Raw genomic sequence first — 24,470 nt, forward strand, 5'->3', positions numbered from 1 at the left:
AACATGGTAAAAATTTATTTTCTCGAAACTAATAAAAATTAGTCCTTAAGACAGTAGCCTCGTACTAATCTTAATACATGCTGAGATATTATAAATTAACATACTGTAAAGCAACCAAATTAAAAATCATGTCCATGCACACGATCTAACCCACCAAAACATACATTTGCTACTCCAAATATCACGCAACGCTGGATTCTAAATTGGTCTTAATTTATAAAAAACCCACAGGCATGGACATAAATTCTCGGTTTGTGGCTGTGGCCACCCTATGGTATCGTCCCAGTGGTGGACACACATGTTAATGTATTTATTATTATTTAAGGACACGAAAACATTTTAGGTGACATTTTTCTCTTTCACCTTCTAAGGCTTTCTCCAGAACTGCCCGATGAGCGCCCACGCCTTCTTCCACCAAAGGTGGATCCTGCTAACAGGAGATTCTGGATCGCGACCATAGCGCCTCTGTCTCCAGCTCTGGGGTAAGCCTCATCTTAGCAAGTGGCCCTCAGCTCATCCCGCAGATCCGCCAGCGACGCGGTGGCCGCACGGTTTCATCATTAATGCTCCTGAAGGACAATAGCTCATCAAGCCCTACCGAAAGCCCCGGACCCGTCGCGGAGCCTGGGCTGGCGGTGGATGAGGCTGAGCGACTCCTCCTAGAGGTGGTTATGTGGAGAAGGAGCAATCCCTTCTCCCTCCTCCTCCTCCCCCCGCTACTATCCGCGGCCCGGAGAACTGCCGCTTGCCGCCATTGACACGCACAGATAGAACCTAAAGAAAGGCAAAGAGTCCTGCCCGGCACCGGCGCCGTGCGGGCCGAACCTGCGCCCGGGGAGCGGCGCGCAGAGGGCACCGGGCGCCGGGAGCAGGCGGCGCAGCACCAGGTGAGCCCGCCATGGCGACTGCATTATTGTTCGGGGGGCTTGAGGGTCTGGAAACAAAACCCACCGGGGGGGGCAGTGCAGGGGCCAGGGAACCCCTGCCTCTCCCCGCCGCCAAGTCCTTGCGGGCGCACCCCGGAAAATCGACCCTCCCCGCAAAAAAAAAAAAGAAAAAGAAAAAGAAACAATCAAGCTACCCAACTTGCTTCCTCGGGAAATAAAGGGAGGGACTGCTAAAGAAGCGGTAAAATTCCTGCGGCCGGCGAGGAGCTGGGGGCATCTTGGGCGGAGAGGGAGGGAGGAGGAGGGATGCGGGGTCCAGTGGCGGGCCCCAGACAAGGCTGGACCTGTAGGGAGTGGAAGGCTTCTGGGGATGCGGAGTTTGCGGCGCAGAACAGGGAAGAGGGAAGCGCCCGGTCGCCGGGGGGACCGGTCCGGGGGCAGTGGGCTGCGCAGGGGACGAGGGAGCCCGGCAGGGCCGCTCGGGGGCCTCTGAGGGTCCCCAGGCTGGGCGCTGGCTGCCCCGGGCTGACAATGGAAGGGGGGCGGAGGGAAGGGACCGGGCCCGGGGGCGGGCCGCGCCGGGGAAGGTCAAGCTGGGGACGCGGGGCGGCGGGGGCGAGGACGCGTGGACCCGGGCGCCGCAAGCAGCCGTGAGCCCCGGGCCGGCGCGGAGGAGGCTCGGGCCGGGCACTCCCCTCCGCTTCTCTTTCCGGGGCGCCCGGTGCCGACGCGCGCCGCGCTTTCCCCGGGAAATGGCGGCCCCTGCACGGCTCGCTTGGGGCAGTCCCGGGTTCCCGCTTTGCGCGGGAAAAAATAATAATAAGGAAAGGAGGAATGAAAGTAAAGTGGTTGCGACGCAAGTTAAGGCTGCGCCGGGCGCCAGTCGTGGTGCTAATCGTGTGTGGGGCGCGGCGGGCGGGGACCGGCCCTGCCTCCCGGGGCTCTCAGCCCGCTCTCGAGGAGCACCCTAGTTACAGCCTAAATCGCGCCCGTGCGTGTCTTTCCCCACCTTTCCTCGTGGGGGCGCCCTCCGATCCTGCCCTCTTTGTTCCACACAACAATGGCCAAGAGGGAATTGAGCCCACGAAGGGCCAAATGCGCCTCCTCTAGGGGTTTCCAGTCTCTGAAATGGGCCGCCGCAGGTTTGACTTAGGCCCGGTTACTGCTAATAAGAGGGGAGAGAAGAAATGGGTTCAGAAACCAAAGCACGGGTCCATATGTGTTTGAGGTGGTGCAGTGAGAACCACGACCCTATGGTAAAAGGCACTTTCTGTATTTCAGCAGCGCTGGTGAACCGAGATATCAGTCCAGCCTCGGCCAACCCAGGCGAATTCAAAACAGGGCCCAAGTCTAAGAGTCCCAGACCTCAGGAGCCCATCCCCCTAAAGGCAGTCAATCCACCATAGCAAATGGTTTCCTCTCTTTTCTCATTTGTGTTTGTGTCGAAATAAAATTGTACCCTCGCAGGGCTGCACAGTTGCTACTGAAACAGTTCAATCCGTTAAAGAAATAGAAACATTCTTAAGAGCGGAAATGTGCCTTCGTTTATGTTGTTTCTTATCTAGGACCAGTTCCTTTGTGAAACACACTAAGCTACACATAATTCTCAATGCGTTCATTCTTAACTGGAAGTTATCTCTTACCCCTTTGGAAAACTTATTTTCAAGTAAATGTTCAGAGTGCCAAGATTTGGAATGCTAAAATTATCATGTCAATAAATAAAGGCACCGCCTCGGGGAAAAGTTTCTCTTGAATTGTGTAATTCACACCTTTAAAACCTCTTTCCTGTATCTAAATTTCTTTTAAAAATACGCCCAGTTCGCCACTCGAGTTTTCCCTACCCTGTCACAGTTCCTCCTCACCTGGTTCCATTTATTGCCATGTTTCAGACATTATTAATGGTTTCCTCTATTTCAAAACTCTACAAAAGAATTTACCTCCATGGATCCAGAATGTTCCAAAGATCCTGACCTTACTCCCTCACCATTCTATCTGCTATCTAGTTCCCAGGGATTCTGAGGCGCCTTTAGTCTGCTCTTTCCCAGTGGGTGGTACACCCTGCTAGCTATTGTCTGAGACAACCAGGTCTGTTTTCACCGCCTCCTGCCAGCAAAGCAGGAGGGAATCCTGTCTTAGGCAACTTTAAATGAAAGATATCTGTAACTTGGTCAGGGGGAGTGATGTGCAAAAATTCAACCAACTTTCTTAAGAATGTTTTTCATTCTTAAGAAATAACCTCAAAGTTAGATACAATCTTGGTAAATGCGTTTGAAGTGTGTTTTGCAGAGATTAATTAGCAAAGAACTTATGGTTAGAGATCATTCAACAAACCCTTATTGAACACCAATTATTAAATATCTCTGAATGAGGGGATATATGCAAATATGAGGTTGCCATGAACGTGCTCTCAGAGAGCTTTCAACCCCGAGCCTAGGAGATAAACCATATATATGCAGGTTAAAACAAGGTAAAAAGTGATTGATATTGGAAAGCTGGTGGGAAAATAGGTATTTGCACATACTGCTGACAGGTGTGTAAAATGATAGAGCCAATTTGGAGGGCAGTCTGACACTATTCGAATTAATAATGTGCACCTTCTGTGACCCAGCAATTCATTTCTTGGTATGTGTCCTAGAGAAACAGACACATTGTGCACAGATTATGTAATTCCCTGACATTACAGAGTTTTGGTAGCTCTGAACTTGAAAACACCTCATGGCCATCAACAGAGAAAGGCTAAGTAAACTCTGGTATAGGTATCTTCTGGAAAATAAGGCAGCAATTAAAAAGAATGAAATAAGTCTATCTATACTGAGACAGAAAGGTTACCAAGACATAGTATTAATGAAAAAAGCAAATTGCAGAAGCGTACATACTGTATGGTACCATTTATGTGAAAATAAAATTAAATTAAATTTGTAACTAACAAAACTTACATAAATGGGCAAGGAGGGTGTGGAACAAGAAATCCACTAAAAGAGACAAGAATTGGAGGAACTCTTGAGTTGTCATATTATTTATACCCATTTATAACCATGGTTATAATATTTGAAATTTTGAATATATTGCTTGGTAATTAAATACAATTAACAATTTAAAAATGATTGATAATGTGTAATAAAACTCAAAATGTCACAACAATTTTTAAAAGGAGAATAGAATTCTAGGCTGAAAGGGAGGGATTGTGCTAGGGGAAAGGAGACTAGACAGGTAGAAGGAAACCTGATGCAGGCACAGAGCTCCAGCTAGTTCCTCCTCTTTCAACAGAATTATGTAAATTCCCTTGCAAGGCTGAGTCTTGGCCTGCCCTGCCAAAGTTCAGATTGAGGAGTGAACTAAATGAACAATTCACCATTTCTTTCATCACTATGATTCCATAAATGTCTTAAATTAGATTTAGAAGAAAAAAAAATGAACCAGTAGAGGATGAGAAGTCTAACAACGGTATTGGAAGGTGATGTTTTTAAAAGGATGGGGACTTTTTTTTCTCCTGGATGCACACTGGGATGTATGTTGGGAATTAGATTGGAGGGAGAGAGAAGTGTTGAGAAGATAATTCATTTCCTAAAATATGTCACAAAAAGAACCCCAAACAGCTTTTGAAAGAAATATTTAAGGCTGGTTTCATTTATTCATTCACTCGCTTAAGGAATATTTACTGAATGTAGATTGTGTATGTAACACTATGCTAGGTGCCATGGGGGATGAAACCTGCAACAGAGTGTAGGAAAACAGTCCCAGACTGGGGTTCGAGAAGTGGGTGTAAGGGTGCTGGTTCTAGATCTGGTCTCACCCAGACTGTGTGGCCATTGACAAGTTGTTTAATGACCACTGCCCCTCCCATGCCACACCTTTTATTGTGGCTGAAATTAGGGGAAACTAAATGATTGATCACTCAAGTCCCTCTCAATCTTAGATTATGATTTTGTGAAATCCTATGATTCTAACATTGTGATGATTATAAATTCTCAGGCAGATGGAATTTGGGAAATATAGGATTAGATGAGGAGGACCCCAAAAGCGCCCAGCCTTGGGAAAAACAAAGTATTCCCTCTCAGGGTGGTTCTCAGTATGTTATATGGCTCTCAGAGTTTTCCCAAGGTTAAAATTTTATTATCACCCTGTTACACCAGTTCCTAAAATCAGTAAGGGAAGTAGAAAGATGTTGCTGAATTTTAAACCTCGTGTTATCATACACAGAACATGAAGCACTATAGTTTTCCAGTACAGCTGACCCTTGAACAACATGGGTTTAAGTTGCACAGGTCTACTTATATGTGGAATTTTTAAAATAAATACTGTAAATGTATTTTCTGTCAACGTAAGAATGTCCAAACATGTAGAGAATTTTTTTTGAGTTTATTTGAGCCAAACAGGGAACACACCTGGAAACAAGATCTCAACAGACTGAGAAAATGCTCCAGTCACACTTCCTTATGATTTTCTTAATATTTTTTTCTCTAACTTACTTTATTGTAAGAATATAGCATATTATATATATATACACACACATATATATACATATATACACATATATATGTCATAAAACGTGTTAATCGACTTTATGTTATAGGTAAGGCTTCTGATCAACAGCAATCTATTAGTAGTTAAATTTGGGGGAGAAAAAGTTATATGCAGATTTTCAACTGCACAGGAGGTTGGAGCCCCTAACCCCAGCATTGCTCAAAGGTCAACTGTAGTGTTTTTAAAGTGGAGGGACAATGTTAGCCTGCATTCCATGAAAATAACTCTCTAAAACTTTTGTGGAAATGTCAATGGAAATAATAGCCAATGTTTATTAAATGCCTACTACCTGCCAGGTACTGTTCTAAGTACTTTATATGTATTAACCTATTTAATTCTTATTAAGTGCATTAAATAAGATACTTTCATACACATTTTACAGAAAAGAAAAGAGAGGTTAAGAACATGCTCAAGGTCACCTACCACACAACTGATGGATGGTGAAGGTAGGATTCCAGCCCAAACAACTTCACTTCTCAGCCCTATATCCTTAAGTCCGTGTGATAAGAACAAGGAGCTGCCAGCATTCCACTGACTCTCAGATTATTTTAATATTAGTATATGCCAACTTTTATTTTAAAACTCCTTATTTGCATCGCTGTTTTACCTGACTATGTCAGATAAAAGATAAAAGCATCAGACTGAGCCACATACTTTAAACCATCTTGTCACAGTGTCTTAAATGAGATAAATTTGGTGGTTTCTCTGAAGCCTTTAATGTTCTTTTATCCATCTCACCATTCATCATACTTTGCCCGATTTATTTGACTGGCATTGCCAATTTGGACTTGGAATGGAGTAATTCAAGTCAGAATTCTTATGCTTTGACAGAAATGTGTGTGCAAATATGTGTGGGACCATCAGCCTCGGTACGGGGACATGGACTCGAGCTGATTCTGTGATATCAGAAGAATTAGCTACAGCAACCATATTGTTTGGCCCAGAATTGGAGTACATAGTCTGACTAAAGATTTGAGGGTTGTTTCTGGATGAGAGGCAGTCCTGATGATATAGTTTAGATGCCTAAATCTGAGGTGTTCCCATGACTACAGGACAAAATGTAACAAAATAAAATCAAACTTACCCTAGAAAACCCAGGCCCTATGTTTACTGGCCTGGCACTGCTAATAGTATAGACACAGAATTACATGACTTGGTTGTTGTGCTGCCTTCATTGTTCAATAACGCCATCAAAATTAAATAGTGGTATAGACTACAAAAAAAAAGAATTCCAAGAGCTTATACAACACACAACATAAACTTTTAGATCGGATGATAATTAACTGGGTTCCCCACCACGGTGCTAAACTTCAAAATTGATTAGTCTTCCAGAAATTCAATGAACTCAAGTGTTGCACTCTTGCTACTAAACTGGATTTTCACCTCAGCTGTTCTGTAGAGAACAATTAGATTATTGTCTTGGGGTAAAGAGGCAGTCCCATAAACAAATAAAGCAGAGTTTCCAGGCCCAGTTTTTCTTTTCTGTGGTTATTATAGGTGATGAAATAGTGACTTCAAAGGAAAGATGTGACTTGATTCTACCCTGGATGTGACTTAATTCTACCCAGTTGTTCCATCTCTATGAATATAACAGATGGGAGGAGGGGTCAGAAGGAGTGACATTTTGAGCATCTTTGTAGAATAGCAACATCTTTCATGTTGCAGGGGTCCTCAGAGGTCAACTGGTACACTGGTTCTCAGGTGGAGCTCCCCAGAGTCCAGAGTTTCTCAGAGGCCCAAGGCAGGAAAGGAGGGTATCAAGCCATTGAGATTCCCAGGCACCTCCCCTCTCCAACCAACACAGTTCCCCTTCCTTCCATCTGTTTTATATATTACAGCTCCTGAAAGGTTTTATTTGAGCAAAAGAGAAGTTCTGAACAACCAGCTGATTTGCCAAAGGGCCACAGCTCACACACCCTCTGGTCCACTGCACCTTCCATTCTACCACTATGATCCCTTCTAGAGGTCTAGCTGGTTCCACCCACAGATGTAATGACACTGTACGGCTGGTGGTTGCCCTTACTTGGTGCAGCTAATACAATGTGCCAGGGCCCAGGGGCTGTAGGAGACCCACAGAGATGACCAGGGAGCGATACTGCCTGTCACCCGCATGGAACACCGCGACTAAAGCCACAGCTTTGCACTGCCTGAGGACTGACAGTAAAGAAAACAGGGTAGGGAGGAGCAGGCAGGGGGAGGGATGGAGAAAGAGTGGTCCTGGGGCAGCTGTCTCTGCTTAGAGCACAGAATACGCTAGCTTTGAGAGTCCACAACTGGTCCCCAGTTTCCCAGCAGTCATGGACATCTCTGGGGCTACAGCCCACCTGCTCTCTGGTATTGGTACGCTCACTCCCACACCCAAAGGGAGCTCCCGGATCCCCTCACTTCCACCTGAAAAGCTCCTCTTGGCTCAGACAGAGCCAGTGCCCTGCTCAGAAAAGCAAGACGGACCACTGTTTATAGCAATAAACCTCACTACTAACTTGAAACTCAGATTTTGAGGAAACAGAATAGCTTGCCCACTAATCCTATTTGTCAGTTCCCAAAAAGCAAAAAGACAAGAGACCAGGCTGGCCCCAGTGAGGGGTTTTGTTTTTATTTTGTTTTCCATAAATAAATAGATTCAAGAAGGTAAACTGGTTCATTTTCTCCTGGGATGCATTGCTGTAATTCTGATTCGAGGAGAACTAGTTATTTTTATTCATTCATCTACGTTCATTTCTCATCCAACTAGTACCCACAGATGGCCAAATATATTTAAAATAGAAAATTCTATAAGGCTAATAAAAAGGAAACACGATGTATGTCAACAGCTCGTACTTTTCTCTTTTAAAAAAGTAGTTCAGGTTCAACAAAGATAAAGCGCATTAAAAGTCATTGTATACTCCAGTAGCAGCAGATAGCCTAATCTACTCCATATCTGCTCCCATCTTAAGTTCTGCTCCCTTTTAGAATGCCCAAGATGGGCACACATTCTCTGCCTCTGAATTATAAAGAATGCACTGGCAGTTGAGCTTCCCGCTAGATCATTTCAGGACATGACTTGAAATACTTTTTAAAAAGGGAATGATTTGTAATCCAATGGTATAATTTAAATAAATCGGGTTAATGCTTGGTTCTAACGTTCATGGATGGTTAATTTGGTTAATTTGATCCACGTGTCATTTTGATGAAATTGCATTTGATAGAGCTCTTTACATTATAAATAGTTAATGTGCTTTAACAGATATGATGATAAAATTATTGACTATTCTCATTCACTTAAAGGTGGCCTTGGAAGAAAATGGTTTGGAAAGTATTACTTGTACAATAATGATTTGCCCTTGGAGTTCATAAATGGAAGTGTAATAGAGCAAGTGATTTAGCTAGTATTACTGAAAATGGTTTTTACAGCTACAAAATAATACTAACAAACTATTATTATTTTAATACAGTACTTAGGGTAACACACCAAAATATATTAGAATTCTACTAGTTGTAAGCCTAAGAGATTTTTTCATACCCTTTAAAAATGTATTTCTATACATAGTTAATGTATTTATATTGAATTCCCTTATGTCCTATCTAATTTTATTTAATTCCATTTTATTCTCTCAAAGGATAATTTCCATCTGACAGAGTAAAGATGCTTCATTGCAGTGTCTACTTTGTTTTTTCATAAATATTTACAATATAAAATATTCTGAAGCATGATACTACAGATTAGGGAAATAGCATGGGGACTAAAAATGAATAAGTTGAATACATTTTGACAATTTTAAAATGGTAAACGAATCCATTAGGGGATGACACTGAATTTCATGTTCATGTACACTTCAAAGTTCTTTTTAAATTTATTCCGTCATTAAAAAGCTATAAGACCTCTTATTTTTAGATGTAAAATAGTATACATATGAAAGCATTTTGATTTGTATACTTCTACAGAGAATAATCTCAAAGAGAACTTTATTTTTTAATTAAAAATGATTGGGGTGACATAGATGAATAACATTAAATAAGTTTCAAGTGTACGACAGTATGTCATATATATATTGCATTTTGTGTTCACCACCCAAAGTTAGATTTCCTTCCGTCACCAAATATTTGACCCCCTTAACCCCTATATCTTCCCTCTCCCCCTTTCTCTCTGGTAATCAGTAACCCACTGTCTGTGTCCATAAGTCTCAAAGAGAACTTTAAAATAAGCTGTTTTGTAATTCCAAATCCTTTGTCAAGGTGGATCATCAGGCCAGCCAAACCTCACCTGTGATAGGCTGGCCTATAATGATTGCTCTCAGTCTCGACTGACTACTCTCTCTTTTTTAAAAGCCACTTTGCAGAAGCTTGACAACAGAAAAAAAAATAGTTATTTAAATCAGGATTGCGGGCAGCTTCTCATGGACCACCTTGCTGATTGTCTAGAGTTTGTTAAGCTCCTCATCGGTTTACATACAATAAAAATTTCAGGAAGTTGCATGATGCCGAAAAAGATGGTTTATTCTTCATCAGCTCTTTATGCTTGGGAAAGAACTGATTTAAATTAAAAGAAAATATTGGTCTAAGGAAACCAGACTATTTTATCTTTGTGAAAGCAGTCAGTGTATTAAGTAAAGTTTGCTGCTCCCACCAACAGTAGTTCATTCAATCAGGATTAAGATTTTTTCTTTCTTTTCTCTCCTCCCAGAATTACAGTATAATTTTAAATATTGTTTATAGGAACTCCGTATGTGCTATAATCATACAAATACACGCTGAATTTGATTCTATTATATTAATGAGTCTTATACAATCTCTTGATACAAAATTTTATATTCCTCAATTATCTCAAGACCAATTAGTTGCCAATGACTCACCTGGTGATGAAAGTGATCTAAATTTTTCAATATGACATTATTATTCAATTATAAAACAGTTGAGATTTTTCTCTTTGTCAGCATACACATTTCTAGGCTAATTCCCAAATGACGTGTGTTAAGATGTTAAATTAAAATGACGCTTTGAGTTTCCAGTTCAAAATGAGGGACTGAACACGTGTTTTCTAGCTCTGGAGCCCCCCAAAAATAATGGTAAAGAAATACAAAGAAAATAAACACTTAATAACAAAGGGGCAGGGGCTGGTATTGGTCATCAGCAGATAGGAGATTTCAGCAACTTTCTGGAAGACTGAAAGTGCATGAAACTGTGGACAACATCACAGGGAAAGCCACAGCTAAGAATTAAAGCACAAGGGAGCTGCGCTAGAGTGGGAAGTGGGGAGTCAGTGACGGTCTGTCTCCAGAACAGCTAGATGAGTCCTCCTCTCTCCCTCCTCTATTCCTAGTAGAGTTTCTGGCAATCTGGCATTTATTCCTCAAACTAACAATCCAGGTGTCCTTTCTAACGAAATTGAACAACTACATATTAGGTTTAGAACTTCTAGGATGAATATAGCTCCAAAAAGTAAAGCTCCTACATTCTGGCATTCAGAGGTTCTCAGTTGCCAATGGCGCACTCTACAGTGATGCCTGCTAATTGGCATGCCCTGCACAAGCACGCAGAGCTCTCAAACAGGAACTATGCCTACCAAACAATAGTTGAGGAAAGCTTCTCTATTTGCATATAATGGTCAACTTTGTCTTTCATTCTTAAATATCGGTGTATAACCAAAGATCACCAGACATTTAAGGAAAGCCAACATGGAAGAGAAAGATGAAAACATATACATAGGACAACTGGTTGGGTAAAATAATTTAGAGAACAGAAGATAACGTAAACACATCCTAACTAGTTTCAGAGAGATTTGAATATACAGTGCATTCATAAAAGAACAGGATGCTACGAAAAAGGAACAAAGGACAAGAAAGAGCTCTTGGAAATTAATAATATGATTACCAAAATTACATATTAAAAGTACTGAAAAAAAAGAAGGAAAGGTGTGAGACTTGGAGGAGCAATCCAGAAGATCAAATACTTGGTTTACAGGCATCCCAGTAAGAGAAAGTAGAGAAAAGTGGGAGAAATAGAGATGAGGAAAAACAGATATAAAGCAGAAAATTCCCAGAATTATGAAAGACACATCTTGTGATTGAACAAGTTTATGGCCAAGTGCTGAGCAGGACGAATGCAATAGGAGAGGACCCACACCTAGAGACACATCCTTGTGACATTTTAGAACATAAAGAGAAAATCTGAAAGCTTGGGATATAGAGCACTAAACTTATCTGTAACACTTGATGCTAAAAACAATAGCTCAGTGGCTTCAACATGTTGAAGCAAAATGATTTTGATGCTAAAAATTATATACCCCACCAAATGATCATCCAAAGATCATTCAATGAAGACAGTTCTATTTCTGTAAGAAAACAAAGTTCACTTCTCTGTAGAGTTACATGAGGTGTATCACCAGTAAAACAAGCGAGAAAGCCAAGAAAGAGGAAGCCATGGGATCGGGGATGAACCGAGAACACAGTCCCAGGATGACCACAGGGTAAAACAACCATTCCACATTGGAGCTCGGAGGGCTTCAGGATAAATGTCTCTGGGAAGGAAGTGGCCCCTACAAAGAACTACATGATTGAGAAGCTGAGTGATATTTAGGATATAATAAAGACACATTTCTCTTTTGTAAACAAGAACAAGGAAAAATACAGTCGATTCTCATTATTTGTGGATTCCGTATTTATAAATTTTCCTACTTGCTAAAATTTATTTGTAACCCCCAAGTCAATACATTACTTATGGTGCTTTTGCTGTCATTCAAGGATATGCACAGAGTCTACAGCCATGCCACCCTGTCTGACCCTGTCTGATCTCGGAAGCTAAGCAGGGTCAGGCCTGGTTAGTACTTGGATGGAAGACCACCTAGGAAGACAAGGTGCTGTAGGCATAAAAAAATAAGGGATTGTAAACTGACAAGGTCCTTGCAATCTGTGAGGTCAACCAAAGGTTGCCCCGCCTAAAAAAAAAAAAAAAAAATGATGCACAGAGCAGCAAAAAATTTGAGCCATTCATTGCACACCTTTCCAGCTAAGGTCAAACAAGGCCACACTCTGCCTTCTTGTTTCATCTCTCACCCAATAAACCAGTCTTTTTCATGGTCTACTTAGTGCCACATTTTTCACATTTTTGTGCTTTCTCTTGGTGACTTCACTTTAAAATGCACCCCAACCCCCACCCCAAGCATAGTCCTGAAGTGCCGTCTAGTGTTCCTAAGCACAAAAAGCCTGTGATGTGCCTTATGGAGAAAATACATGTGTTAGATAAGGCTTGTTCGGGTATAAGTTGTAGCGCTATTTGCCATGAGTGCAATGTAAATGAATCAATAATACATATTAAATAAGATGTCTTTAAACATACATAAAACAACGGTATGTATTGATTTATTGACGAAAAAAGTTGACTAGAGGCTCATAGCAACCTAATCCTGTTTTCCCTAGGAGCAAGTAGTTGACTATTCACTAATCCTGTATTCCTGGCTACTTAATAAGACCCCCCCACACACACACACACTTATCCACAGGAGGTATATTCCAACATCCCCAGTGGATGCCTAAGACCATGGATAGAACCAAATCCTATATATACAGTAAGTCATCACTTAATATCTTTGATAGATTCTTGGAAACTGTGACTTTAAGCGAAATGATGTATAATGAAACCAATATCGCCACAGGCTAATTGATACAAATTAGAGTTAACTTCCTAAGGCATCATTCTGTTCACAAATATATCACCAAACTTCTAAGTAAAAACCCAAAACACTTCTAATATTAAACATTGAAATAAATGTGAGCTATACATACATTTAAGAAAAATTCATATAACAGGTAAGATAATGATTTTCCAACCCGCTTATTCTAGTTCAAAGTTGCGGGGTACCTGGGAGCCTCTCTCCTGGCAGCTCAGGGTCACAAGGCAGGCACCCACCCTGGACAGGATGCCTTTCCATCACAAAGGCACATCACATCCACAGCTCACTCAGATTGGGACAACTTAGACACACTAGCTCACCCTGCGTGCACATCTTTGAGGTGTGGGAGGGAACTGAAGCCCCAGAGAAAACCCACACAGATGGGGGAGAACATGCAAACGCTACACGAATGGTGGTCCCAGACAGGAATTGATTCTTTTTCTCATCAACATTATAATAAAATGATTATCTGAGGACCTGCTGTACTGTGTTTTTTCCTGTATATACAATACCTTTTCTTCATATAGGCTCAGTGCTTTCTGGTGCAACATGTTGCTGTCAGTCATAACATGTTTTCTGATCACGTCTTCCACCCTCAAATTTAATGCCTTTTCCGTCTTCACTAAGCACTTACACACTGTGTCTGTAACTTTTGCAGTTTGAGATGTGACAGCAAAACTGGCATAAATTTATTTTTTCCTTCACAATTTCACTAATAGAAGATTCATTCTACCATAGATCTTAGCAAGCTTAGCATACATTTTTTTTTTTCTTTCCCTAAGTCAAGAACTTTCACCTTTTCACTTGAAAGAAGCAGTTTATGGCTTCTCTTTGGCATATGTGAATTGCCAGCATTTCTACTTTTGCACTTTGGAGCCATTATCAACTAAAATTATAGTTACTTAATCACAAGCACTGTGATACTGCGGCAGACGATCTGATAAGCAAGATGGCAGCTCCTGCATGACTAGTGATGCGGGGACCATATTCAGTGTGGAGACACTGGACAAAGGGATGATACCTGTTTTGAGCAGGAAAGCGAGAAATGGTACGAGATATCACGCTACTTAGATCGGCACACAATTTAAAACCTATGAATTGTTTATTTCTGGAATTTTTTATTTAGTATTTTTGGATCCAGGTTGTCCATGGGTAACTGGAACCACAGAAAGAGAAACCGCAGATAGGGGGGGTAACTACTGTACTGCACATAATGTGAATCAACTGTAATTAGTAACTTGGAGGGGGCCAGGTATACAAGAGGGACATGAAGCCAAGTAAAATGTAGATGATTTTGAACAACACATTTTCAGAACAAAGAATAAAATCGAATCCACTTCTTGATACTAAGACACAAGGGTCCTAGTGTTGGACCACAGAAGGAAACGTGATGCTAGCACCCCTTTCAATTCTGAAGGGAACAGTATTTACAAAGTCTTAATCATATAAATGCTGCTTATGGGCATTTAATTTCCAGAATAAACCTAGAGACAAAATGAAGATCTCATCGTAATTACAGAACAAAGTATAAATGTTATGAATTGGGACAATGGAAAGTATAGAAGACAGAGGTAGAAATCCAGAGGTAAAGTAGGGAGGAGAGGACCAGAGAGAGATTAGGGCATGAAAATCCTCATCTTACGTAACAGTGACTCCAGAGATGATACCTAAAGTTGGTGGAGTCAGAAATAGAGATTGAAGTGTATTGTTTAACATTTTCAAGGTAATCAATGAAGGAAATAAAAATGAAAATATACTGTTAACAATTAGAAAAGAGAGGAGGAAAAGAGTGATTAAGTTCTCATCCTTCTTAGATAGGCATAGATAGAGACTGTCTAAAAGTGAAAATCGGGACGTAGAGGTATAAACAGAATTTTAGAAGTAACCAGCAGAACTCACATTAAAAGTTATTATGTGGAATGACCTCTGGAAGTGAGATTGGGGTACAAAGAGTGGAACTGGAGTCTGGTGCTTTTCATTTTATGCGTTTCTTTACCTTTCTGCTTCATTTTACTATATGCAAATATCAGTTAGATTTAAAGATAAACTCAAAATTTTAAATAACTCCTTTAACTTCCTTGTTTTCCTTGCTTCAGGGTGACCTTGAGCAAGTCATAATTACACATTTTAGCTTGTTGGTGGGCTCTACAGTGGGCCATAGCAGAGAAGTTCCCAAACTTTCTCAAGTCACAGAGAACTTAAGTGTCTCAGTCATTTTTTCTCGGAGCCCCTCAGCCAGAAGAAATGGCTGTCCACTACATTAATAAGTAGTTAAGTCCACACAACTTAATAAATGCTTATGTCCTAACAATTTAACAGATGTTCGAAAAATAATTAGCACAGGACTTAGAAAAAAAAATTTATCCCGTTCTTAAATAACCATGATGAATTACAAATAGGATGTGTGTACCTGTTGGGCACTGTACAATTTCTCAAACCTTAGGATCAGATTAGACATTGGCACTCATTTTCTGTTCCACATTGATTTTCACCCAGCACTTGCTTTTAATCAAAGCAACAGCCAAAACCTCTGCTTTGCAAAGATATGGAATCATCAAAATTAAGATAGTGCAAACTACTATGAACCACTAGTAGAACCACTATGTGGAATGAGATGGTAGTTGTGGGGTCCAGCAGAGTTTGAGTATCATATTTTTTCGAAAGCTTAAACATTCACTGATGTATCCCAGGGTGCCTTGAATCACAGTCTGGGAACCATGTCTCTAACTTCTATTTGAAATTTTATTATGGTTTGTCATGAAACTTTATTGAGGACAATGGCCATATATTTCCCACACTATCTAATGTAGTTTCTTGCTCAATAATAAGTGCTCCATTAATACTGTCTTTCATTGAATCTATGATGTCAAAGATTGCAAGATGCATACTGATTTCTAAAGCTAATGTTTTTTTAAAAGAGTATCATAAAATGAATGAATCCGCAGTTATTTGAATAGGCTGGTGTGAATTTATTGTCTATGTCTGAGTCAATGCTGCAATTTAATATTTACCCTTGTGATATCTGTAAAATCAAACTTTATGGGCTTAAAACCCGACCATAGAAATAAGTCCTAAAACAGTGGGGTTCAAATATGCCCTCTTCCTCAGCACACACAAAGCCAGTTTTGTTTTTCCAACTGCTGTGCTCCTGGAGGTAAAAGGGAATGAACAGGCAACACCTCCTTCCCCCTCCCCTGAGTTTTGAGTTTTATTTTCCTGTCCCTTACCATTAACATGATTAAAACTCCCATTCACTTTGCAAGTAATTACAAGACTTTATACCTTGGTCTTTATACCTTTATACCTATAGCATATACCTTGGTTATTCTTGGTCCTTCAGATATGAAAGGACAGGTATGTTGCAGATCTAGGTTGTGTCTGATCCGGTTCCCAATTCCTCTTAAGAACCCTAGAGACTCCTGGAGGATAGAGCCACATGAGCATGGCCATGTGACCTCCACATAGTGCCTATAACCACTGGAAGCCCATATTATTTCTTCAAACGTGTGAACAGACATAATGTACTAGAATCCTTAAGCTTTACTTAATTAGAGCAAAATTTGTTTTATAGCAGAAGGTAAATAAATGTAAACATTTAAATGTTAGTCTGATGGAAACATATTTCACATTGCAGTAGTTCTTTTCCCTTTATATGAGTAGCCCTACACAGATTCAGATTCACAGGAAGTAGATAAAAACTTCACGTTTTTATCTCTTGACCTCTCAAGAATGGATAGAGTCAGGGGAAAGGGTGGCATGGAAAAGAGGGAAGCCAGGAGTTATCATTCTTACAACTGCAGGCAGAGTCTGGCACAGGCTCGGGGGCAAGGGCGGCCTTTAGAAAGCAGGGTCTTCTCTCACATGGTTCCAGGAGGTGAGGAGGCACAGCTCTTCCTGCCATCTGTGAGTTACAGTAGGTGGGATATGCGAGGGCCATCAGCCTTCTCCCTGCTTCCCTAGGTCTGGTTCTTACAATATACAGGGGCGTCCTAGCCCTTGAGGCCAGGAGTTAGGTACCTAGATGCTTAAACGCAGCACAGGGTTTGAAAAGATGAGCTCCCCAGATACAAAGAGCTCTCCAGCCCTGTTAAAGCACATACAGTAGTAATAGTCACTGTCACACTTAGACTTCAAATGGAGCTCCATCTTCAGCTCTGTCTAAGGCCCTAACCTAGAGGAAAGTCTGGAAGCCAAAGAAAGTTGATACAGAATGCTATTTGGGGCGATCCTTACATTTTATAATTAGCTGGCTTGTTTCTCTATTTGATCTAACCCTGGTTTTCCTTACTTGACTATTTTATCTTCATGAGTGTTTTAGGCATTGATCTCCTGAAGCCACCAGTTTTTCTTCTACTGCTGGTCCTAATTTCCAATTTTTAGGGAAATTTGTGACTCCTTTTGGCTGACTTTGGGAAAGTCTCTAGGTAGCTTTATTCTGCACACCTACTCATTCTCTGGCTATTTTCGTTTGAGGAAATTGGGAGAGGGGAATGAGGGGTCCTATGTCTTCTGTGCTGTGTGCATGGTTCTCTCTGTTGGTAAGAGAGATTGTGACCATCCAGCATGCATCATATCCACTAGGCATGTCCACTCTGTGATGGGCTTTTTAGGTGGTTTCCTTGGCAACCAGATCTATTAATCCTCCCTCCTCCCTCCACTTACCAGTAACTGAAAAAAGCACATAATTGGCTTAGTGGAGTCACCAATACTAATACCTCTTTATGAACCTGCATAGGCTGTTAACGCTTTAAACTCATTTCTTAAAGAGACTAAACTTCTTTTCCAGAACCATTTGAAAGTTGAAAAAATTGGAATGTTTAAGACCAGAAAGGCCTTTAAGATCAATTAGTCACTTTCCTGTTTTACAGATGAGCCCCACACCAGTGACACCCAGAGCTCACATAGCTAGTTATGTAGAAGTGAGGCCACACCCAGGGCTTCCTGTTCTCTGTCCTGGACTCTTTCTACTAAACCAGGAGCCACTTATTTCTATTTTGAACGCTAACCAGCTCGCAAACATGTGCCATGTAGCTCTCGCTGAGGATAAGGACCATTTCACATTGCTTTATGTATCCCCTGTTCCTGGGACAGTGATGACCAACAACGGGTACTCAGGACATTGACTGATGATTAGCCTAAGTTTCTTTACTATAAATTGATGGTCATAATCCTAATATGAAGTTGTGTGCGTCCTCCAAGAGAGGACTTCTATAAGTGGATTTATGAGAGTTAGCAGCCTCAGACAGCAGAAGCACAGAAAATACAAAGTTCTAAAAATGGCGATATTGTTTTATCCCCATGCCTCACTGCGAAAGAGGTAATATTCTAAGGGTATTTGCTCATCTTGACTTGTACTTAACTTTGATGAATACCTACATCTGTTGGTGGCAAAACGATGCATAAAATGGAAGCATAGTAAATATGTGTAAGCATTTAAAATTAATTTATGTGAAGATGTTATAAAATACTTCAAACTCACATCCTTCACCAAGGAGATAGAGGGCTTTGAGAATGAGGTTTGTTGCTAATTCCATAGGTTTATATTAAACCCAGTCATAACAGAGTAATCAGATACCTTGGAAAATTGAACTCTATGTTCGTTTTCCCTTCCAGATTAAATAAATCCCAGTTTTGTATCTTTCATATTAGCCATGCATTCATTTCTCACTTTCTTCCATCATATTTTTAGCCACTTTCTTCGGCCTTTTCATTGCCATCTTGTCTGTTGGTAAGTTGACCTAGCCAAAATTTGAGATGGCTACCTTAACAGAGAGAACCAATTTCAGTTTATTTTCCATCTCCAAAATGGCCACTGAGAATCATGTTGCCTTTGGGGCAGAGAGCCTTCATTCATTAACACATTTCCTAGAATTTTTCTGGTTCCTTTATTTGGTCCTCCTGCTTGTTTGCCCTTTGCACTTTGCTTTTATTTATTCTGAATTCTATTCCATTTTTTGGTCACAATACTCCCTCAACCAACAGGTTAAGCTCCATTACAATTCTCAGAAGCCTTGCAGAGCCTTTACAGAGACTTTTTCAGAAGTATATAATTATGTTATCTTCACACAGAAAATAGCTTCCTGAAACAACAATGATATATACATGTGTCTCAGTGCATTGTACTGATGTCACCTCTTTGGGTTGATTCTGAAGTTTCTCCCCCAAATCAACCTGAATTCCTTATTCAAAGGAGCAGAAGCTTGGGTCACATCCTAGCTTTTGATTGGATATGTTTGGTTACTCTGCATTAGCGTATTCAATAAAATTGTCTCCTGGCATGTTTCTGTTTTTAAGAATGCTGCATTATTGGAAATTTAGAAAAGTGTTTCTACGTAAGACGAGCTCATCAGTTGTGAGCTGTTGGGGAAAGCTAACATTGTAATAGGCGTGGCCATAATAACTAAGTACTATGTATTAAAATAGGCAGAAGCAAATCAGAGAAAAGAGGAATTGTGTTAGTTTTCTTATTGCTGCTGTAACAAATTATCCCCCAATTTATTCCGTCTTACAGTCTGGAGGTCAGAAGTCCAAAATCAGCTTCACTGGGCTAAAATGAAAGCGTCAGCAGGACTAGTTCCTTCTGGAGGCTCTGAGGGGAGAATTCATTTCCTTCAGTCATATCACTTACTCACTCTCATCTCCTGCCTCCCTCTCAAAAGGACCTTTGCAATTACATTAGGCCCACTCTGATAATCCTGGATAATCTCCCCATCTTAGGATCCTGAACTTAATCACATCTGCAGAGTCCCCTTTGCCATATAAGGCAACACATTCACAAATGGCTCTGGGGATAATGAAGTGGACATTTTGGAAGCCATTATTCAGCTGACTACAGAACATGACTTCTCCCTCTAGTGACAATTTATTTGGTTTCTGCTGTTGAGGTTGGGCTGGCTTGATGGGGTGAGGACATATTTGTGGGTGGGCCTGCCGGTTGGCCTGCAAAGACTCCATGCCCAGCTCCCTGCCTGCTGTTCCCTGCGGTGGCAACCAGGTCTCAGCTGCCTCCATGGGGCTATCAGGCGTGTCACATGGTGCTCTGGGGCCACACCACTGTTCTTAAAATGTTTGCCAGCCATTGTTTCTCAACCTGCCTTCTTTCTTTTTCAGCATTGTGTAGTGTTGGGAGGTCACTGTGTAAGCAAGCTGAGAGGGAAACTGAGGCAAGATGTCGGGCCGGAGCGGGAAGAAGAAAATGTCTAAGCTGTCCCGTTCAGCCAGGGCTGGTGTCATCTTCCCAGTGGGGAGACTGATGCGTTACCTGAAGAAAGGGACATTCAAGTACCGGATCAGCGTGGGTGCTCCCGTGTACATGGCAGCAGTCATCGAGTACCTAGCAGGTAATATGAACACACAGAGCAGGTAACCCGCTCCCATATCCCACCCTCCCCTCAGCTTCTCTCACACCGGCCGGGAGGGGTGCCGTCTCAAGGCTACTGTCGGTGGTAACGGGATTTCAGCTTGCCTGCTTGGCTAAAATCAATTTCTGCAAGCTTTGGGGAGAGAGAGGGCATAAGGACAGATGATCAACACAGGAGGAAGAGAACCCACAATAAAGTGGCTTTTCCAGACGAGCCCTGAAAAAGGTGTGTCTTACTTTAGGCAAATGCAGTATGTAAAAATCTAGGTACCAGAAGAAGAGAAACTACAGGAAGGATGGGGGTTTACTCTTTTGTAAAAGGGTGTCTGCACTCACATCAAAGTCTTCTTTAAACATCAATTCTCCTGGTGTATAAAACCAGGACTCTGTCCATAAGTAAAATTGACCTGAGCATCAAAAGCATCTTCTGTTGGTTCCATGAAGCCAATAATGTTCCAATTTTGCTCTCCTTTTCAGAATTGGTTCTCTGTCTGTAGTGGGTATGTAGGAAATAGTTTCCCATATTGATTGTTAAAATTATTTTTTACTAAGAGATGAGATTTTTGCTCTGTGTGTACTTTATATATTTGAGTCACTTTCTATTTAGTTTTTTGTTGTTGTTCTTATTCTTTTATGTCAGTTAAATAGAAACCATACTTCACAACTTCAAGGATGCTTTTCTATAAAAAATATAAAAGTAAAAATTTATGTAAATAAGTTCATTAAAGGAGTCGTTTTAGCCATGAACATCAGTGTCTCTGACTTTGCCCAAGGTTAACAAAACCCCAGGCACCAGGGTTAAATCCTTTGGGAAGTCTACTGGGAAAAAAGCAACCTCCCCAACCTCCCCAAACTGTCTACCCAGAAGCTGAGTCCCCTGCAGCCACATAGTATGAAAACCCCCAGGTGTGGCAGGGCTGGACCCAGTTTCTGTCCCAGGTCCCTACTCCCCCCCTGCTTTTCCCTCAAGAGCAATCTCTTCTTTAAATGCTCCATCCTGTTGTGCCTCTTGGTCCCTGTTGCTCACCAAGCAATGTTACTGGTGAAAGGTCTGCCTTGATTCACCCGTGGAAACCTTCTCCCCCGCCCCCCGACCTTCTGTCAGGAAGACCTTGATACTTTGAGCCTGTCCCTTATTGTGAAATGAAAAGCTTGTTCCTGGACTGAAAGTTTTTTAGGAGGATCGTTTAGGAGGTTGGGGAGGTCTGGAAGGACCTGAAAGTTGATTGCGATTGAATCAAGTGTGATAGAGCAGTGCTTTACAAAGTGGGGGTCACTCTGGGGGTCTTGTTGACAAGCTTTGAATGGGGCCTGACACTCTGCATTTCTAATGAGTTCCCAGGTGAAGATGATGATGCTGGTTCAGGGACCACTCAGAGGAGCAAGATGGTAGCCAGTCTTTTAGCAGCAGGTCTAAAAGCTTGGGGAATGCATGTTTAAAATTCAGGCTCCTGGCTGTATCCCTCCCGGGTAGTCTGACTCACTGGTTCTGGGGTAGAACCCAGGAATCTGATGGAAAAATCTACTGGCTCCAGTATGGAGAGGAGGAACTTTGAGAAAGATGAATGAAGCTTTAAAACAACCTCTTAGGTTTCTTTTCTTTCTTTCTTTTTTTTTTTTTTTTTTTTTAGGCTAGGTAACCTTTGGTTGACCTCACCGAGTGCAAGGACCTTGTCAGCTTACGATCCCTTATTTGTTATTTTTTACGCCTAGAGCACCTGGTCTTCCTAGGTAGTCTCCCATCCAAGTACTAACCAGGCCTGACCCTGCTTAGCTTCCGAGACCTCTTAGGTTTCTATCACCCACTGAGACTGGAAAACTCTGGGTAGTTCAGAGATCCCATGGCTTCCAAGTGGGGAGCTGGAGTTCCTTGAGGTCCTTTGACCCCAGGCCGTGCATTTTCTGTTACACTACACTGCCCCATTATAATGTTTATATAATCAAATAATTAAGTACTTCTTGTGCCTCTACTTGGCAAAAGTCTAAACTTCATGTATTATAGAACAAAATTTGGCCTTTTTAATCACTGGCATCTCTGTTTGTCTTCAGTTCAGATAAAAGCCTTACGTTTTCTTATTCATTCATTCAGCAAATATTTGTTAAGCATCTAAGTCCTCAGATACTCCACGGTAATAGGATTGCTCTGTTGGTATGATTTGTAATTTGTCCCGGATTAGAGCTCCCAGCTCCCATAGCAATGTCTACTATAGCCTGAAAGCATACTCTGACTTTGAGCCAGCAGGTCTTTAAAGAATTATAGTATCTCCCAAAGAAGAGCATCACCCTATTTCCCAAACTGATATCTCATAATTTTCTGTTCATTCAACAAACAATTATTGAACACCTACCATATGCCAGGTATTGTTCTAGATGCTGAGGATACAGCAGAGCCCAAGATAGACAGGGGTGCCCGCCCTCAAGCAGAAAACATTCTGGAGAGGAGGAACAGCAAGCAAATAAGTGGAGTGTATGGGATGCATCAGGTGGTGCTAAGTGTTAAGGGACAAATAAAGCAGGAAGGGACAGATAGAGTATTCCAGGAAGCGGGGAGGAGAGTTGTACATAGAGCCAGTCCAGGAAGGCCCTGCTAAGGGGGTGGCATCTGAAGGAGGCCAGAGAGTTGGCCTGCAGATGTATGGGGGCTGGTTCCCCAGGCCAAGAGAAGGTAGTTGCTAGGAGTTTGTGGGGAACAGCAGTGGAGCCAGAAGGCTGGAACTGAGGAGGGAGCATGGACTGTAAATAAGCCCAAGGGAGAATAGGCTGGTGGGAGGATAAGAGTTAGAGAAGGGAGCTCTGGAGGCTTTTGAGCAGAGGCAGAAATGATCTGACCCTGGGGAGGAGAGTACAAGGGCGGAAGCAGGGAAAGCAGCTGGAAGGCTTTTGCAGAGATCCAGCGAGAGACGTGGCTGGGAAGTGGGCAGCGAAGGCACCACAAAGTGGTCAGAGTACTGATATATTTTGAAGGCAAAGCCAACAGGATTTGCTAATGAGTTGGACATGAAATGGAAAAGAAGATGAGCACCGAAAAGGATGCCATTGCCAATAATATGCCCTCCCCACCACCCCAATTCCAGCATCGCCCCTGGGTCAGATGGAGAATGTGAAGTTTGGTGTTCTGAGGCCCAGACCTGTCTTCTCTGTGTCCTTTCCCTTTCTTTTGTGCTTTTCCCCCGCTCCACTCAGGCAGGAGTTGAGTGAGTACAGGCTTCATCAGATGTCAGTTAAAATCTGGTTTATCAATTCACCAGCTCTGTTACCTTGGGCTAATGCCTGAATCTCTCTGAGCTTCCGGTGTTTCTGGAGCTTCAGGTATGTAAAATGCCTGACGCATAAGATGCATTCTGTAAATGGTAATTCTTCTCTCTCTTCTATTAAGAGCTGATGAAATCATTCACGGCAAAGTATAATGACTAATGCCGTTAAGGTGTTATATTTTGGGGCTGTATTTGCATTTTAATGAGACGGGACGTTTTAAGCCAAAGGACTGAATCGTTATTAGTGGAACTGCAGGCCATCGTTGAACAAGTAAAGGGTGATTTTTTTAGTTTTTAAATTTTGTTTTTGGGAGGAGGCATCAATTGATATTATTTAGGAAAGGGTGTTCAAAGTGTGAAAGGTGTGAAAGCCTCCTGTCACCCTTGAAATGACCTCTAGCATTCATGACACAATATTCACTGAATTTCTCCTTTGGTTCAGGCCTGAAGATACAATGGAAAACAGGCAGACGTGGTCCTTCCTTCACTGGGCTGACCTAGCAGGGCAGACAAGCATTAAGCACATCACAATAAGATAACTTGCATGTTGGTCAGGGAAGCTAAAGAAGCTTTGGGAAGTTGGGAGTGGTGGGGCACAGGGGAGGCTTCCTAATATAAAGCAAGGCTTTTTAAGTTCTAAACCAGGTTATCAACCCTGGTTTTTCTCAAATTTATTGATTTAAAATCTCGATGCCTGGGTCTCCCCTCAGAGATTCTGGGGTATGTTCTGGGCTCCAGGGTTTTTAAAAGCTCCCCTAAATGATTCTGATGGGCAGCCAGAGTAGGGAATTAGTAGG

General features: G+C 41.8%; 1 protein-coding gene across 3 annotated transcripts in view; it reads left to right on the top strand.

The window, feature by feature from the left end:
* The first annotated feature begins 399 nt into the window (after window positions 1–399).
* LOC105300115 (core histone macro-H2A.2) overlaps window positions 400–24,470 on the top strand; it is a 46,166-nt gene continuing 22,095 nt past the window's right edge. The window contains exons 1-3 of one of the 3 annotated variants that reach the window (XM_011372163.2): window positions 510–887; window positions 5,794–5,857; window positions 20,170–20,399. In XM_011372163.2, the coding sequence (XP_011370465.1) occupies window positions 20,228–20,399 (172 nt within the window). In that variant the 5' untranslated portion in view covers window positions 510–887; window positions 5,794–5,857; window positions 20,170–20,227. Of the gene's footprint in view, window positions 483–509; window positions 888–5,793; window positions 5,858–20,169; window positions 20,400–24,470 lie in introns of those variants that run through there. The other 2 variants (XM_023537825.1, XM_011372162.2) reach the window with 2 other exon arrangements.

Source organism: Pteropus vampyrus, unplaced genomic scaffold, assembly GCF_000151845.1.
Source record: "Pteropus vampyrus isolate Shadow unplaced genomic scaffold, Pvam_2.0 Scaffold202, whole genome shotgun sequence".
Lineage (NCBI taxonomy): Eukaryota > Metazoa > Chordata > Mammalia > Chiroptera > Pteropodidae > Pteropus > Pteropus vampyrus.